This window comes from Cimex lectularius, unplaced genomic scaffold (assembly GCF_000648675.2).
Source record: "Cimex lectularius strain Harlan isolate CLEC.00 unplaced genomic scaffold, Clec_2.1 scaffold25, whole genome shotgun sequence".
Taxonomy (NCBI): Eukaryota; Metazoa; Arthropoda; class Insecta; order Hemiptera; family Cimicidae; genus Cimex; species Cimex lectularius.
The window spans coordinates 1901952-1921591 of NW_019392633.1; the positions used below are offsets into that span (position 1 = coordinate 1901952).

Below are 19640 nucleotides of genomic sequence, written 5' to 3' on the forward strand. Positions count from 1 at the left end.
AGTCCTTTCAAGATCGTGGAGTGTATCAGGAAGTGATGGATGTGCTCTTATTCGTCTTTTGAGGTTATTCCATAAATGTTCGATGTGTTTCAAGTCAGAACGGACTGGCCAGGATAAGACCCTAAGTTATGCTATTGAAGGTTGTATTGTGTATGCTAGCGACATGAGGACTGGCATTAACCTGCATTAGAATAGGATTGTCGCTGGTTTCATTGAGGATAAGCAACGCATGATGTTCCAAAATTTCATTCACGTAACAAGTGGCCGTCAAACCCCCCACGAACAACAACCAACTCTGCGCGACTCTCCACCGAAATTCCCACCCACACCATCTCAGGGCTACGTTCAAAAGGTTGGTTCTGGAAAAAATTACAAGCTTCGTACCTTTCTTTTCGCCTTCTCCACTCTTTCACGCCCATCTGGAGATTGTAGAGCAAATCTTCATCTGTAAAAAGTCGTCCAAAGACTAACGGCTGTGCTCTCAAACAAAATGCGAGCCGTCTGTGTTCTGGTCAATTGTGGTCCTCTAACGGGGCGAACAGCCTTCAGTCCATACTGATTTAATCTTCTTCGAGCAGTGCGTTCAGAAATTTGGACACCTCCAACTTCCTGGAATCGCTTAGGCAACAGTAAGTTCCGAGAACCGGACCCAGTGATAAAAACGTCTAACAGCGTCTCGCAGTGTTTCGTAGGGAACTCAGATGGCAATAACCGTATACCTGGAACGTCCATCATCAATAAGTGCCGCACAATGCGCAACATCCTCAGGACCAATGGCATTTTTAAGTTGAAAAATTGAAATTAAGAAAACAAAAGTGAAAACGAAAACAATAAACATTTTAAATTCCGTAAAAATTAAACATTGAAAAATCCTTTGTCCTTGTTTTGGATTAAGGATTATGTGTGTTTACGTCTAATTGATATTCACATTTAAAACAGCGTAAACAAATATTTATTGATAAAAACAATGAGACAAATTAAGGGAAGAATTTTCTTTTATCAAGAAAATGAAACAAAAGCAGTTGGGTGGAACCTTTTGCCTGTCAGTGTACCGTGTTAAGATTAACCTCTCAAAAGCCGCTGAAAAGTAGAAAAAAACACTTTTTGATTTCTTTGTGACAGTAAAATTTACTTATCTTCAGTATTGTTGCACTAGTAACATATATGCATTTCAAGATGAAGAGAGGATAGTTTGTAAAAAACCATAATTAAAATAAAGAAAAAAAGAGGTGGATCTGCGAGTACGGGCTGTTTCCGGGCGTAGATGGTTTTTTCGAAGAAGCGCGGACAGCGGTAGATGCCTCGGTGGGTCGACTGCTGCGCCATCTTTCGGTGCTGGAGAAAAACTTTTCCCGTTATAGAGTTGTTGGAGGTTGGTGGCGATTCCGCAGCTCGGTGGTCGTCTCGCGTAAAATCAATAAACAACAATGGCGGCCAGTACGGCTGGAGTCTCGCTGTCACGGCATCGTCGAAACCGCCTCTGCCGGTAAATCTACATTTTGATCCCGCGTCACCTGGATTGGAGAAGGACCAGCCTTGGACCGAGGTCCGACCAGCTCCTCGAAGCCACTTCCAACCGTCTCCCCTTCTCCGAAATAGTAAGTCAAAGGCAAAATCACATTTTGACAACTGTCCTCCGGCGCCTCGGAGACACCGACAACCCCTCGCCAAAAGGGGGAGTCGCTCCTTATCAGGCTAGTTTTTATCACCGTCGCCTCCTCCGATCCGGTTCCAGGATCCCGTGAGAAAAAGACAAAAACGACACCCATCTCGCTGACGTATTTCAACAAAAGGGATCGATTACTAAGTTTTCTTCTTTATATTGTTTACCTAGGGGGGAAACATATTTTGTCATCTCCAAGGCGTTTGTTTACGCCCTCGCCGCCGGTCCACCCGCATTTCCAAAATTGACCGTTAAATACGACATTTTCAAAAGGTATCTTCCGAGTATCACCGCCCTCCGCCGTATCTCTTTCGCCCTCCTCGGTACAGAGTCGTCTTGCCCTATTCGACGACCCTCGCCCTCACTGGCGTAAAACTATTAAAATTGATAAATTGCTCTTGGACGGAATTTGAAAATACGACTGTCACTCGATCGAGCGATTATCGAAACGCGACAATTCGCGTGAAATTAATTTTTTGCCTTCCAACTCGCTTATAACGTCTGATTTACAGCATTATAACTCATCTTGTTATCGTATGCACTCCCGTCATCCTGCCCAGGTAAATCTTTACCCATATTTTACTCTTTTCCATTAGTTTCTTTCTTCCATATTTACTGATTTGTTGATGACCTTGACAATACAATAAAATCCATTAATAGGTTTTTAAAACTATAAATATGAAATTTGGGTAGGTAGAAAGATTTGGCTCATTTTTTTTCGTAGTAGTTTTTTTCGACGAATTTTGTTATCCGAACGGTAAAATTGAGTCGTATAAAAGAACGAAAAACCCCGATTATTCCCTGTTTTGAGCATTTATGTCAAATAAGTTATTTTATCATCCGTCGAATTTTTTACCAGTCCGATGACGAACTGTAACTTATCAGTACAACATGACTTAACATCGTTTATCGTACAATTAAGGAATGATGCAACATCGACGCTTTTCTATTGAAGTGATAAATTTATTATAATAAATGCGTTTTTAGTGTTGAAAATGTTGCAATGGATAGAGAGAAATCGTAGAACAATGCGGTTTCAGATGAACGCCATATGGAAGAGTTTGTACTATTGTTCGTTCAAAGGATCTCTTGAATCACTCACTCGAATCGACTCACAAAAGTCTCCTTTCACTCATGAAATATAAAATCAAAGAATTGTTTAAAACTAAAGCACAATCAGCTTTTCGTATTAATTTTTAATCAATTAGCTGTGACAATGAAAGTAACAAGGCAGCTAGAAATATCATATTTATTTAAAATATAAATGTTTAGTTAATTATTTCGAGTAGATACGAAAAAAAATTATGGATGCGCAAATGCGAGATGATACGCATGTTATAATTTAGGCCTTATCGACAAATGGAAACAAGTATATTAGACATGCTGTTAGTTCTAATTTTCCTCGATCACAAATTATTAATTAATATCTTGTTTTTAAGTTATGTTACATAAGATTTAATGTTAGGCTTCTTTCGTTTCAAATTCCATATTAGCCATTATTGTTTGGGTAAATTCAAAAAGCTTTTAGTTCCAGAAGATTTTCTTTGTGGAAGACGCCTTTCACTCACCTTGTGAGCATCATCAACCTTCGTTAAAACAAAACATGGAAATACCATGAAAACGAACTGTTCTTTTCAAACTGTCAACATTAGAACAGAGAATTTACCTAAAGATACAAATGTGCAAAAATTCTGCCAATTATACATTTTTCTAAATATTTTTCATTACCTTTAATCGCTTTGACAATGTTTTCTCTCTCTCTTTGTCCATCTCTCCCGTTGCTGTTTCTCTCACTCCAACATTATTTTGTCTGAATATTTTTAGCTCTTCCAACCATTATTTTCCCTAATTCTCATTGTTTCCTTAAAATTTTTTCTTACATTTTCATGTTTCTAGAAATGATGAATGATGGAGTGAGTGCAGTGTTCAATCCTTTTTTTTTATTTAAGATAGTTCCTACTCACGGTAAGTTGTTTTCCAACGATCCGGATTTCGAGCCCTTAGCTCATCATCAGGTTGAAGGATTTCTACAACCTGATGATGAGTTAAGGGCTCGAAATCCGCATCTTTGGAAAACAACTTACTGTGAATAGGAATTATCGTTAAAAAAAAATCATGTTTTTGTCGTCTTTACCTCACTTTCAAACACTCATAAGCATAATCTTTACTGTCTATTTATCTTTCTCCTCCTCCTCTCTCTCACATTAATTATTTCTGGTATTTTCCTTATTTGGTGTTTTTTAATAGGTCTTTTTTTTTCAGAAAAAGAGCACTTTAATATGTAATATTTACTCGTAAAAATTATAACAGTTTCTATATGATTTAATGTATATAATTCAGCTTTTTCTCTCTCTATGTTTTACTTTCTTCCCAATTTCATCTCACACCATTACCTTCTTTCATTTAATTTTATTTTCACTTTCAGTCTCTACATCTCTCTCTCTCTCTCTCTCTCTCTCTCTCTCTCTCTCTCTCTCTCTCTCTCTCTCTCTTTCGGTCATCGCAAAGAAGTGCATTCTTTAAAACAAATATTTTATAAATGTAATAAAGTTGTTTGTTTATAGACAATATTTTACAATTTGTACGTTTTTACGAATTCAGATTTTTAAAAATGTTTGTATAATTGTGGTTCAACATTTACACACAACGAGAAATGACAATTAGAAAAACAGTAACCTTATACATCTGTCTTTCAGCCGTAACAAAACAGCCTCTTTGGCTGAAATGCCTAAATTTTTTAAAACCTAAAATAATAACAGAAAGGTATAGCATGTGATTATAATGAGTATGCATATAATTACTTAATGTATAGTTACTACTAGTTAATATTTCAGTTTTTCTAAAATTGCTAGCTTTTTAAAAAGTTTTGGACCGTTTCGTCCTCAATTTCATTTAAACTGAACTTACCTAGAATCGCCTGGGAAGTAATGTTTACTTTGTATATTAAAGCTTCTACTACTATCCGGTCTTCACTATTTGCCAAACTATCGTCAGAAATCAAGGACAGTGAAAAGAACAGTTTCAGTCTTTGTGTTATTTCTATGTTCTGTTTTAACGAAGGTTGATGATGCTCACAAGGTGAGTGAAAGGCGCCTTTCATAAATAAATAAAATCTGCTGGAACTAAAAGCTTTTTGAATTTACCTAAACTATAACATATAGTGAGGTCCCATCGCAAAGAGGTGCAAACTTTAAAAGAAATTTTCCATATTTACGTTTCCAGAAGCCGGTCATTATCACGGTGAAACTGGAAGGATTAAAGCCCCTGAACCGAACGGCGACTTGCTGCATTATTCAGTTCAGGTGGACCCTTCGGAGTTCAGGTGACTCTGCCGTTAACAGTGAAAAGGATTCTCCACTATCCAATTGTCTATGCTTTGCACAGACGCTTCTCGATATTGGATCAATCTTGCTAAGTCTCTTCCGGAATGTGAAATGGGAAATCGATCTCCATTGGAAGAAACGTAAAATTTTCCACAGAAAAGTGGTTTTAATGTAGTTTAGATTAAAAAGTACGGTTGATCGAATTATTACAATAAATAACATCCACGTGCGTGATAGAACAGAAAGCAAACGGAAAAAAATCGACATTTTTGAAGTCGTTCCTGTTATTTTTCAATCACGTCGGAAAGGAAGTGAAAACTGTAGGATAACAATAGTTTTCCCGTAGATCCTATTGTTAAAATGTAAAATTTCATTTGTTCGCGTTTTCAAAGTTGTTGGCGACTTGAAGACATACTTCACTGGCTTTTTTCATAGGGTCCAATAAAAAAAAGAAAAAACCCGATAGTGTTTTTCAGAATAACGATCTATCTGCCTCCCCGTTTGGCTCGTTTATGCCAGCGGGTATCCTGTGGTCAGGACATGGAGGTTTTTCATCCGATAATGGTTCAAAATAAAGCAGTAGTACGGTCAACTTAAAGTTGATGGCAAGTTGCCCAGTTGTACGATCCCGAGCCGTACACCAGATACCTTGTCTTTCGCCCTTGTCACTGTCGGATGCCAGAGAACGGTTTTTGTCGTCCAACTTACTATTAGTCCGTATTCCGATTTTGGCCTAAAAGCCAATAAGAAAAGTGGATTTTGTGAATACCACTTATGTAACAGGAATGTGTTATTAAGAAGGCAAAGTGAGAAGCTACAATTACAAACTTAACGTTTTTGCAGTTCGTTCGATTCCGATCATATTGCCTATGTTCGTTTTTTGTTCTCTCAGACTCGTTTCGACTCTCGCCATCTTCAGTAGTGCGCCTAAACTGAACATATGTCTTAGCCAAACTAAAATGAACGAACAGGTTCATCACCCCGTTGCCCCAAGAGGAAATGTCTCAATTAATTATGTTTGAATTAAAAGTCAAAAACTGATTGTTTGTTTAAATTAATTACAGTTCCTCTTGAAAAATTGCATAAAAATCTTAGTATTAACGAAAGATAAATTATTTAAAGTGTTTATATACAAAATTTATAGTCATAAAAAAAATTGCATCTGAGTTTTTCTTATTTCAGCTATTGACTTACATTAGATCATTAAACTTTTTATAGTTTAGATTTTAAGGTCGTGAATTAAGAATAAAAATCGACACTAAGAATGCTTATTTGAAATAAAACACCCGAGGTGTTAGGGAAGAGGAATGAAGAAAGAGAAACTGTTTTATAGGCGGATTTTTCAACGGGTTTCATTCCAAGAAAATTATCCCCTACAAAAACAAGTCCACTAATCGTTGTAAGACGTGGCTAAGATGGGATTAACTTAATTTATATACAAATAATCTATCCATGTAGTTGAGATTCGGAGATCATTGTCGTTCAGTTTACCTAGTGAGTTTTATAACGCATTAGTGTTATGTTTGTGCATATTATTCGTTATGTCGAATTGTATATTAGATTGTTTATATTTTTATGTGGCTTTAACACGATTTTACTGCGTTCTCATTTGTGAACGGTGCGCACACAGACGAGAAAGTCGGCCCGGGCCCAAGTCCCTGTTACGTCGAGTAATGGGTCAGATCCTTGAAAGAATCCTGTTATTTTGTGTTTCAGTGTGTGCCAGGCATCTGGAATTTGTCCTTATTGAAGTCTCTCCGCTGAAACTTATTTTTAGTCTTGACGTTTAACAGGATTTCCAGATAACCTAAGATCCTCACTGTAACGGATAAAATAACATTAGAAGCGTTGAATATTATCGAAGGATAGACTTTAATTTGCCAAGGTGACAAAACATGCAAAATCAATGGGCTATTGCAATTGATTTTTGTAAAAAGAAAATCAAATGTTTAAAGTTATTTTCCCAAAGAGTAATAGAACATGTTATAATAAACGTGTGAGACTTTTTCCAAGTGTTTCTTTCTAATTTGTAATATATTGTTTTAAAATTTGCCGATTATTATAGATTTACAGAAAAATTTTTACTCTAATATAATTGAAAAGTTTTTTCTTAAGTTACTAAATGGAAATATTAAATATTAATTATTATGTGGAGATCGTGAGATGTGGTCTGGTGTGACGTAGGTTTAGAAAAACATTTTCTTTATTGTGCCAACGTTTCGATCTTTATTGAGAACATCTTCAGAGCCTGGGATTTATAAAAATTGTTTAAATTATGCCAATACAAGTAAGATGTGGAAAAAATTCTACATGTATTGGTATAATTTAAACAATGTTTATAAATCCCAGGCTCTGAAGATGTTCTCAATAAAGATCGAAACGTTGGCACAATGAAGAAAATGTTTTTCTAAACCTACGTCACACCAGACCGCATCTCACGATCTCCAAATAATCATCAACTAACGGTCACTAAACACCACAGATTAAATATTAAGACAATTAAAAAACAAATAAAAGTGGTAAAAGTTTAACTCAAAGTATATATAGTATACAGTCTCTGCAGTTTTAATAAACGAAAAATAGAATATCTCAACAAGAAAAACTATCTTCTAATAATTTAAAAAAGAAATTTCATCTCCCTGGAAACATCAAGAAGAAAAATATCGTTCACCTTGCATTTAATTTGTTTCGCTATTAAACGATTTAACGATCCAGCAGAACGATTGGGGCTGTAGTGCTAGTGTAAAATCGCAGTTACCTTGCTTAAATGCTTATTTAAAAAACAAAACAAAAAAATTGAAAGAAATCAAACCATATACTATTGCGAGAATTTCTCTTTCGTCTGTCTCTACGAAGAATGCTTTGAAATTGACTACCATTGTCCTCTCTCCCATGAGAGTCAACAAATGAATCCGAGAGGTCAATTGAACATCAGTATTGGTTAATAACGTTGGAGGACAACGAGCTGTTCCTATCCTACTGCGGCACCAACAACTACAGCTTACTCGTACTCGACTACTTTTTCGGCCCCACTTTTGAATCGGCGACAAATTATATCCATCCCGTTTTAGTAGTTTAGATCTGACCTGAGAGTAATAATAGTAACGAAGTAAGTTTAATTTATCCAATGTCAAACGCAATTGAACAAGTGTTGCGTGTATTTAATTAATTGTTGCAGTAAAGCAGTACAATAAATGCTCGCTTGGAAAAAAAGTTGAAGTACTAGAAACTGCAAGTGGTGTGTACATGCGTAAATACGGACATTTTCATATTTTTTACATTGTACAAATTGATCGTTCTATTCAGTCATAATTTAAGTAGAAAGATTGATGAATTCGACTATCTTCGAGAAGCAGTTAATAAGTTAACAATGGCAGTAAATACATATTTGTCAAAGTCTTGTTGGGAAAAAGGGATTGGATTTATAAAGAATTGTTCAATTTTCATTCATTCAAAAAATTCGTTATTGACGGCGAATCGTTAAAATGAAAACTGCTTTCACCCAGATTGATCGAAATATTGATTGATACCGATGATCGAACAAATGGTTGTTACAAATTTTTTGAACATGGTTTGATTTCATTATTGCACAACGAGCTAACTTTTTTCTGATCTCGTAATTAATTTTAGTGAATTGTTGAAGTTGTCATAACCACTTTGACTATTTATAAAGCCTGCGATCTGGTACTGGCACCATGATCAAGGCCAGATTAAAGAAAATATCGATTTCTCTTTTTGTTGTAGACATGTTTTTCAAAGGCACTGAAGTGATTTTTCATTTGAACATTTTTGATAATAAATAATGTAGGTCCATTGATCATTAACCAGCCCTAGCTTGTGTTGAGAGTGAATATATTTATTAGCGTGAATGTGCAGTGTGAGAGGACAGATGTATATTGAGTACCTCCATAGACCCTAATTTAGGTTAGTTACATAATAGGTTTATATTACATAGGCACCTCATTTTTTCTCCTTCAGGTGATTTCTCTCGATTAAATTTTTATAACACCTCACTTATAGTTTTGGTGAAATTTCTTATGGGATCTACGGACTTACAGATAAATATATTTAATTATTATTAAATACTATTATATTGGTATTATCTAATTGTAGCGTGAATTACTTCGCTTTTTACAGAGAGCACACAGAAATGCCATCCGATTTTGGAATAATGCTTAAGCCCTTAAGATTCTTGGAGGAAACGAGGTTGTTCTATTGTATGTAGTAATAACAGTTGTGTATTCCAAGCTTGTGTTGAGAGTGAATGCATTTATTAGCGTGAATGTGTGACGTGAGTAGGTCGATAGCGGAATATCAAGTACCCCATCGACACTCAATTAGGTTTAGTTGTACAATATGTGTAGTGTTTGGGTACTCTCAACACGACACACGAGAATGACACATCTACACGGAAAATAAACACTTTTGAGCCCTGAAGATGATCTCTATAAAGAAAGAAACGTTGGCACGATAAAGAAAATATTTTCTAAAACCTGTCACACCAGACTGCATCTCACGATCTCCAAACCGTTGTACAATATGTGTAAAGGGCGATGGAGGAATATCGAGTACTCCACCACCAACTGAAATAATGGTATATAAATAGAAAAGATTGTATTTAAGAATAAATGAGAGTGTGAATGGGTTTGGATCTGAGAACAACATGCGTTGGGTGCTGAATTGAACTAGCTGTTGGTCGTAGCATCGGGGTGGGTGATTCTCGAGGCCTGCTAGCAATTTATTGTTTATTTGGAATTGCCAGTGGATTGCCAGATGTGACAGGCTCAACTCTGCCCATGATTGTATGTACATACATATGTGGATTTGAACTTGTCTAAATCCAAATAAAAAATTCTATTAATCAGCGAAAATAGACAGTTCAGTTTGATTAGGACCACACTTCACAGACCTCACAATGCTATGCCAACATGTTATGCAGGCATCTGAAAGATTTTTAATCAAATTTCCATATCATTAATATATTGTCTTTTGATAAATATGGATAATGAAACTTCGACACAGAACGGAATTCGATAGTGATGATAACTATATTGTTTTTTCCTTGCGCGATATGTCCAGTGCGTTTGTCAGAAACACTATTTAAAAAAATGTTTTCCTTACAATTAAGAATTAAGATTATCGGTGTTACAGTATGGAATATGACTAATTAACTTGATTATCTACCTATATCTTATCTTAATTCGCTTAGTTACTGCCCGCTTTATTGTTTTTCAATTTTCGCGAAGGAGGCATAATGGAGTGACTCATTGGCCAGATAAGCGTAATGACCGACTTCTTTCCGACGCAGTCTTTGTTTCAAGACTATTACCATCTGCAATATTCCTTACATTCAGGAGAATCACAATTTGTACATTTTACTATTATAACCGGTATTTCAAGCGGTAGAGAATGGCTAGTTCTTAGAAAATAAATTTGTTCATTTAGATAGAAATCATAGTAAAATAGTCGCTATATGTGCATATATAAAACAATATTTATTTTATTAGGTTTCTCTTGGAAGTATTTATATATATGTGTGTAGATCGAGAGGGGGCGGCAGAGAGACGGATAACTCGGAGAGTCGATTTTCGTCAGGATTGCTTGCTCCGAATCCATCATTGGGGTGATATTAAAGTAGTCCAGATCTTCACATTTATTAACGGCTTAATATCCACCATGGAGGGTGCCAGACATTCTCCCTCCAAAGCTCGTTCACTCCATAAAAATCGAATAAAGGTGTAGCCCACTCTTATCCATTTTTCCAACCAACAACTGTCGCTTTTACAATCCAACTTCTAAATATTCCAGCGACTAACTCCAAACCATAACTAACTCGGGAGTCGGGACCTTGTGGTGTGGCGTCACTCAACCCTACTCAACTGCTTTCTCGTGACTAGTGCGTGATTACGGACTCATGTCAACCACTGACTTGTGACTAGGGATGAGCATCGATGGTAGGCAACCGTTTTCAACATCGATGTTACTGTGTCGACGGTTTTTTACCATCGATGGTGGGCTGTCGATATATATTTCTTCGTCGATATAAATTTTGTTTGTTCAGTTTTTCCTACATTCCACGTTTGTGAATAGGGAATGACGCATATTTATAAATAAATTAAGGATATTTTTAGTAACGTACATGTTAAACCTTTGCCTAGGTGGTTTTTTTTTCTCGGATTATATGATGGCCATGGTTTTTATTAATCTAGATCCTCATAAAGGTTTAGAAATGGCAAAGTGGCATATGAAAGTAGTTAGTGGTTAGTAATAAGTACTCAAAAAACCATCGATGTGTAGACTGGAGAATCGATGGTAGTACCATCATTGATGGTGAGGTTCCGATGTTTTTCTGTCACTGCTCATCCCTACTGGTAACTGCCCTTTTGGTAACACCTACCTTTTGCAATCCTTCCCAGAGGGGGGCTGTACAAGGGCTTTTTCCCCGTGACAGCTTCTACACTATGGCTTCACCATTTGACATTTCTTGAACTTTCCTTTGGAGGGGGTATGTATTATCAAGTTATTCTTCCTGAAAAGATTACCACCAAAACGAGGTTTCTATCGTGTCTCTTTCTTGAGATATTATTAACATTTTTGTTATTTTAGCCTAAAATTAGATTTTATGACGTAATATCGTAATTTCTCAACATTAGTCTTTGAAACACAAATCTGACCTTTATTCCCGCAACATTGTTCATTTTAATCAGTTGTAAAATTCTCGCTTCCAAACACACCGTTGCCACTCAAAGAATAACAAATGGCAAAACCGTGATTTTTTTAAAATACTCAATTGTGGTTCGTGTAATGAGATTTTTCCATCAAAAATTTAAGGGGATTTCACCAAAATTGTCTTACCTTATTACTATTCCACCGACATACTGAGTTTCATATTTTATAGAATTTTTGTTATCGAAATCTACTTTGCATGGTTGAAAAGCCTGATATCAAACCCAAGGGTAGCAGAAACACAAGAACATCGTACATGTCATATTTTGTTATCTCGTGGGAAATTTGATGTAATTTGTGAAATAAAGTTGAGAAATTACTTTTTTATGTAAAATAATCCGACTTTAGACAAATCACAAAAATGTTAATATCTGAGGAAAGAGACAAGATAAAAACCTCGCTCTCATGGCACTGTGTACTACGTTTTGTTTAGCGAATGACAGTAGTAACATTTAACCTGTATATATGTTTGGTGATTAGTGACCGTTAGTCGATGATTATTGAGAAATCATGAGATGCGGTGTGGTGTGATGTAGGTTTCAGAAAAACATTTTTTTTAACCTTCCCACGTTTCGACCTTTACTGAGATCATCTTCAGGCCATGGGATTTACATTGTTTAAATTTAACAAATACATGTAGGATGTGAAAAAAGTGAATTGATACAATGCAAAAAAATATTTTTTATGTTCAATCAAAGTATAAATGATGAGTAGAAATACTTTGATTGAATATAAAAAATATTTTTTTGCATTGTATAAATTCACTTTTTTCCACATCCTGCATGTATTTGTTAAACTTAAACAATATTTGTAAATCCCAGGATCTGAAGATGATTTCAATAAATATCGAAACGTTGGTACGATAAAGAAAATGTTTTATGAAACCTACATCACTCCAGACCGCATCTCACGATTTCTGAATACTCTGTATATATTTTTGTTTGGTAAATTTCCATGTTTTTGTTAAGATGAAGTACAAATATTTAACATGTACGCTCGATATAGTTTTTCACCCAAAACGTCCTAAAATAATTATACATAAAATATTTTTTCTCTTTATTATAAATAATATTTATACTCCTTATACATATTTAATATGTGAATTAACTAAGAGTAAATAGTAGAAATATGGAAGAACAGTGTTTTATTTCCTCTTACGATGATACCGGTATCGGAGAATGGAAATAGAACATTTAGGATTTTTCATGACAGTGTGTGCTTGTATGCTTCGACGAGCCAGTCGTCAACCTTACGGAGGTCATATCAATCAGAGACAAACGCAATACTCCAGGCAAGAGTTTCTAGAACGAATGCGTTGACGTCGTCGTGGGTCAGAGGCAACACCGTAAAAGTTCAATTTTTTGCACATTCACTTTATCGGCGGGGAAAAGCTTTGCGACCCCACGGATTCGTGGAACAGGGACTGACATGAAGTAGCCTTGTAGAAAGAGAAACACGGCGCCCTTTTAACCCGAAGGCCGTGAAAGACTAATCGTATCATGAATTTTATTCGCCTGTTTGCTTTTTTGTTTATATGGGTTATAAAATATCTTATCATCGTGGTTGTTTTAAAATTAACTGTATCGGAAATCTTGCTCAGTTTGCATTATTATTATTATTATTTTTTCAGACAAGATTAAGTTTACTTTTTAATGATACTCGAGATAGACGATCTTAACCTCTTAATGCATCCTTATTAAAAGCAGATTCCTGATTTTAAATTGTTCTTGATTGTTTTGGACCGGCAAATCGATGATATGTCAAACTAAAACTAAAATAGAACTATTTGTACAGTATATCTAGTAGGATGGTCAAATTAAGGCTGCCAACGCACAGGACAGCTCGGCATCGTTTTTTGGAATGGATTAATCACTACTGATATTATCATACGTTCTTCTGATCCTCTTACTCTTTCATAATTGCTTATTTGGCAGATAAATTTGCATATTTCCTAATCGCATTTTGTAGTAACAACTCAATGTAACAATTCTATAGTACGTTTAGTGTCGACACTAATTCATAGATAGGTTCAGTTTGAAAGAACCGACATCGTAACTTGTGATCATTGTGATAAAATATATACTTTTTGTGTTTAATCTACTGTCATTTCTTCTTCAGTCTGTTGAATTATAAGGCTGTTGGATGGATATCCGTCTTCTGTACAAAAGACAGGCATTTGTTCAATCTTACATACTTTTACGTTCAAACTAATAAAATTACAAGTAAATATGTTATTAATAAAATGTACAAAGCTTATTTCAATGGGGTGATATTAGTGATGTACTAATATTTTCACTCATTATTTACACCAAAAAGTCGGGTAGGAACTTCGTTTTAGTCTTCCGGTTGTAAGAATGGTCGATTAAAGTTGGGTTACATGAGGATTGCTGCGGGTGGAAAGGTGGCGTGGAATTTAAGGTATCAGGTTATTGCCAGGTCGTTGACGAAAAGAATGTCGGTGTGGATATATAAAGAAATGAGGAGCATCAGCTATTTTTCGGAGATTATTGGATTGTTTAGTCAGGATTCAAAGGATATTGGAGCTTTAGTTGAACCCCAAATTTAAGCCGGTTGGTCGATGCCTTAAATATTATGTTCTTTATGGGTCATAACATGCAAAGATTAGATCGCTGACCAAACAATCCGTCAGGTAATTGGTATGGTCGGTTAGTTCGTCTTTTTAGCCTAGTGTAGAGGCCATATCAGTCTCCTGTCATGAAATAATCCAACATACTGTTCATTATCGTATTGTTTGACGACGATGGCGAATGGTGAGTAGGAAGTGGGGTTTATGTTCCATGAGCACGGCAGCGGGCAGCCTCTTTTACAGAGTACTTGGTAGTTCCTACAGTTCCTTTCCTTGAGTTTTCTTTAGCCAGGTTATGCCTTCTTTGAGCGAGCGGTTGCTTTATATTCGAAGATGACATGGGTCTGTTTCTTCCTCCTCATTGTATAATCTGCAAATGGGATCTTCATTAAATATGCCCATGTTGTGTAGATGTTTTCTTAGATGCCACTGACCGGTACTATCACTCTGAGTTTATCCCTCTCTAATTGTAGCAGTGAGTTGCCAGTTTTGGTGAGGGTTGTTTTGCCATAAGTTAACTCGAGTATATCCACTTCTCCTTTCGTCTTTTTTTAATCCTTTCTGTGATGAAGGATTCTATGTTCTGTTATCCCAAGAATAGGCTCAGGGTATTGTGTGGTCTTGCAGATCCTCTTCTGGCTAGAATATCTGCTTTTTCTTTACCCAAAATTTCTTTGTCCTGGTACGCAAGATATCATCAGGTTGTTGTGTCTCCCCCGGTTTTGGATATTTTGGATGCATTCATTTACTTTTATGATGTGATTTATTTACTTACTAATGCTTTAATTGTAGCTTGGCTATCCCATCTTATGGGGATTTTTGTCAGTAACTTCTAAATTTTCTAAAACACAAGCATTGATGGCATGCATTTTAACTTGAAAGACCGAGATGTACTTCGTAACGAGAAAAACACCTGATTTCTTTATTTGTTTTGGAGCCATATGTATACCTTATCATCAGATCTGATGTTCTCCAGAATTTTCTCCTCCTTTATAGTCTGCTGTGACTTAATAGGATGGTAAAGAGTGTTTCCGGGATTATATAATCATTCCCCATTTCTAAGAATGTAGAATAAGTCGAAATATGAAAGTGGCTTATGATTTTGTTTCTCTTTTAACCCCATACTTTTTAAACCACGGATGTGGGAGGATCAGAATGGTGGAAATCAACGAAATTAGGCAACTATGTGAGGAGATGGAGATGGATCGTAGGTGAAACTAGAGTTGAGAATGGAATCTAATCTTCCTTTGAGGATGGATACCATCCTTAAGGTAGAATATGGCAGAAACGTTTTTTTTGTGTATATGAACCTCGCGAACCCCCAAGGTAAGGCCTTGGGAAACTGTTAAGTATAAAAGCACCTTTTGGAGAACTAAAATTTTACGTCCCTCGGTATAGGGTCATCTTAAGGTGGCGGATGAGAGAAAAAACCCTCGTGAACATGAAGTTGCTGGAAAGATAATATTTAAGGATAAAGTAGGTGAAAAATAATTAATATCGTAATTTTACCGATTGATCGTTTATCTTCAACGAATATTAATATTTGGGTTTATACAAATAAAAGGTTGCAGGTGTATGATGTACACATAAAAAACCCACAAACTACGCTATTGAAATATCACAACATTAAAAGTTTTTATGGTTGCATACTTGGCATTAATGTTTTTCCCACGGGATCATCGTTTATTTTGTAATTTTACATAAAACATCCGTAATAAACACCAAGGTCCTATCTTTTAAAGAGAATTCCCTTAAATGGACTCTCATAATTTTTAAGCACCGTCGCTGGTTATTACTTCATATAAGAACATTTATGTTATGCTTAACGCGTAACCGATTTGTCGTGGATTAAGTCAGATTCTTGTACTAAAATCGTTAAAAGTGTGGTGATAAAATCGTAGGTAGTTCATATTTAATAATAAAAATCAGGATAGTCATTAAATCAGTATATTAAGTAGTGATTTCTAAAAGAAATTAAATTGTCACAAAGAATCAATAAAAGTCTACATAAATGCACATTTTTGTGTCATTTTAGCATGTCCGAGTCTTAAATAAAACATGTCAACCTTATGTGACTAGAGAATAAAAAATAGACATGGAATTTTCTATAATTGAAACATTTGTTTTGAATTTGTAACAATGTATAATTGATTTTTATTTTTTATTGTAAATGTATAAAATTAAAATACAACACGATTATATAATAAAGATAGCAATAATAATGATAGGTTGAAGCGTTTTACATTAAATTATTTGCTGAAGGACACCCAAGGTATATATATATATATATATATATATATATATCCTCCATTACGGTTCTGTGCCCAAATCTGTATAATTGTTCATATGATTTCAATATTTGAACTATTGTTTAAACGTTTTTTTATACACGCAGATAACATTTACCGTAAAAGAGATGATGCACGTGTTTGCACTGAAATGTCTCATAAATTAAATATAACGTTTTAATTGTTTATACGTTGATCTTTTTCTTACACTGAAAAGATAGCAGTGGGGGACGCTGAATGAAATCCAGAGATTTTTTCTTTTCCAAGGCGAGATAACGGTCTTTTCAAATATCGGCAGAGATAACGGTTTTTCAGAGATATTCACGGTTTACGGAACACAACGAATCCTCCCTTGTAGAATGTGGATATTTGTTGCTTGAAACATTTATTTTCATTCATATTCGAAAAATCGTTGTTTTTTTTCTCGTTTACTGGTCGATCTTGACAGTTTCACTTTCTGAAGACAGAGTTAATTTATGTCAATGGTTGGAATCAAAGTACATTTTTAATATTTTCATTAAAATCATTATGGCGGAAACGTATTTTGAAGCTTGAAGTGTGTGAATTCGAAGGGAGGTGAAGTGTTGGAGTGTAGTAAAGTAGAAGGCCGAGGGTATATATGAATGTAAGACTCATCATTGTGGTTCATTATAGTATTTCGTCGAGTTTTATACTTATTTGCTTGTTAACGTGGTATACTTATTTTTATTTGTTATGGCCTAAATGTTGGAGATAGAAGATTCCGAAATTGAGATTTTAGATTGCCAAAAAAAAAAAAAAAAATCATTGTAGCCAAATCTTTGGTGGATAAGGTTGCGCTGAAGAGGCAACGTTGGGAAAGGAAAGGGTTATAATTTGGGTTTTCAAGATTACAATTTGTCAAAATTGCAGTAAAATATTTAAATTTAAGTTATATTGTTTATTGTTCCTTGGTCGAAGTGAATTAGGAGATAATCGCTGAAGTACAACTGTTTCACAGTTCATTTCGACAAATCCTTTAGTAATTTTCCTAAGCTTTTATCATTATATTGTTTAAATTACGTTAACGATTTCTAAACCGAACACGTCCAAATATAATGCTGTCATCAATTGCTCAAAAGAGAAAAGCTGAGCTTCTAATAAAACACTAAGCCGCGCTAGAATTTAAATTAAATTTTAATTGACGTACGTGTAATACTACTCTCCGTGCAAAGTGTAACTATTAGAGATAGTAGTTTTACCCAGTACCAACTCCTCACTTTTATCTATCTATCAAATTAAAGAATGCATCTTTCATCTTCTCCATTTCGAATTATTGATGATCTTCGTCTGTCATAGTTTATCGACTTTTGACGACGACAAAGTTGTTTGGATATTGAAATCCACTAATCTTTCCTTATTGGTTTCCTTATTTGTATGCGTTTTTTCCTATATATTAATATTTTTTGCTTTGTTTATAAGGTACAACACTCACTATTTATGAATGCTTCAGCGCCTGAGTCATAAAACTTGTCATTTATTTTTATATATTACACATAATTTTTTCACGCTAGAAGCTCTATTTTTTTGAAGATTACTGTATTTAAAATATCGAAATATTAATTCACCTTTGGTTTAAAATACTAACGCAAAACTTGTCATTTATTTTTATATATTACACATAATTTTTTCACGCTAGAAGCTCTATTTTTTTGAAAATTACTGTATTTAAAGTATCGAAATATTAATTCACCTTTGGTTTAAAATACTAACGCAATCTTCATGCGGTCGTCATATACATTGAAGACGCACTGTTAGTTGATATTGGGAACCGCTGAGGCCGAGTGGTTGTGGCTCATATCACTTTCTGAGTGTAGTTTAATTGGATTAAATTGTAGCAGCGCGGCTACTCTTGGTGTGGGTTATTTTAGAATAATTTTACTGTGTTTAGCGTCTCTGGGGTTTATCAAATTCCCGTTTAGTCTTTTTTTGATGGATTCTGTGTTTGATGGTTTGATAAAGGATTCTGTGTTTTTTTTTGCTATTGCAAGGATAGCTTCAGGGCCTTGTATGGTGTTGCAGATCCTCCTATGACCAGTGTATCTGTTTTTTCGTTAGCCACAATACCTTCGTGTCCTGATACGCAAGATATCTTCAGTTCGTTGTTTCCCCAGGTTTTTGGATGCATTCACTGACGAATTTTGATGTGATTTTGCACAGTAATTCCTTAATAGCAGCTTTGCTGTCCGATCTTATGAGCATTTGTTTTCAGTGGAACTTCTTTTAAGATTTTCAAAGGCACAAGCATTGATGGCATGCATTTTAGCTTGAAAGACCGAGACGTACTTTCTTAATGAGAAAAACGCCCGATTCCTTTGTGAATTTTGGAGCCATATGTAGACCATATAACATATAGAACATCAGTGTATCTGATGTTCTCCTGAATTCTTCTCCTCCTTAGTAGTCTGTTGAGTCTTACTAGGATGTTGTCAAGTGTTTCTGGGATTATGTAGTACAGGTAGTGTTAACATGAGATATATCCGACTAGATATATTATAAAGAAATACACAATTGACCTTGTGCGACTAAAGCTAATTGTACTGCACTTACCAACATTAATAATAATCCATTACAGTTCGTGGTCCATTGACCAATTAACTTTTTTCAATTAATTAATATTTATGAAAAGTATTGGTTGAGATAAAAAAAAAAAAAAAAAAAAAAAAGGCAAAAAGGAGGGAAAATTCGACAGGTCACGATAGCTCAAGCGGTAGAGCAGCGGCGTATTTAGCCGAAGATCGTGGGTTCGAATCCCGCTCGTGGCACTGTCTTTTATCTCAACCAATACCTTTCATAAATATTAATTAATTGAAAAAAAATAATAATGCCATTCGTTGAGCACCAATCCGAAAGTTAACACAAGTCATCTTGTACCCGCTCGAGTTCTCCACCTTACATATTTTAACATAGTCAGCAAAAGAAAGAACCAAAAGAGCCAGACTAGATTTAAAGAGATCATTAAAATACATTACGAAAAAGAACCTTCATATTTATATCATGTACATAGGAACGAATCGATTTCAAGAGATATCCGT

General features: G+C 35.1%; 1 protein-coding gene across 3 annotated transcripts in view; it reads left to right on the forward strand.

Annotated features, from left to right (window-relative positions):
* Positions 1-1175: 1175 nt before the first annotated feature.
* LOC106668754 (fibronectin type-III domain-containing protein 3A) overlaps positions 1176-19640 on the forward strand; it is a 190604-nt gene continuing 172139 nt past the window's right edge. The window contains exon 1 of one of the 3 annotated variants that reach the window (XM_024224980.1): positions 1176-1598. In XM_024224980.1, the coding sequence (XP_024080748.1) occupies positions 1298-1598 (301 nt within the window). In that variant the 5' untranslated portion in view covers positions 1176-1297. Of the gene's footprint in view, positions 1599-11383; positions 11492-19640 lie in introns of those variants that run through there. The other 2 variants (XM_014397791.2, XM_024224987.1) reach the window with 2 other exon arrangements.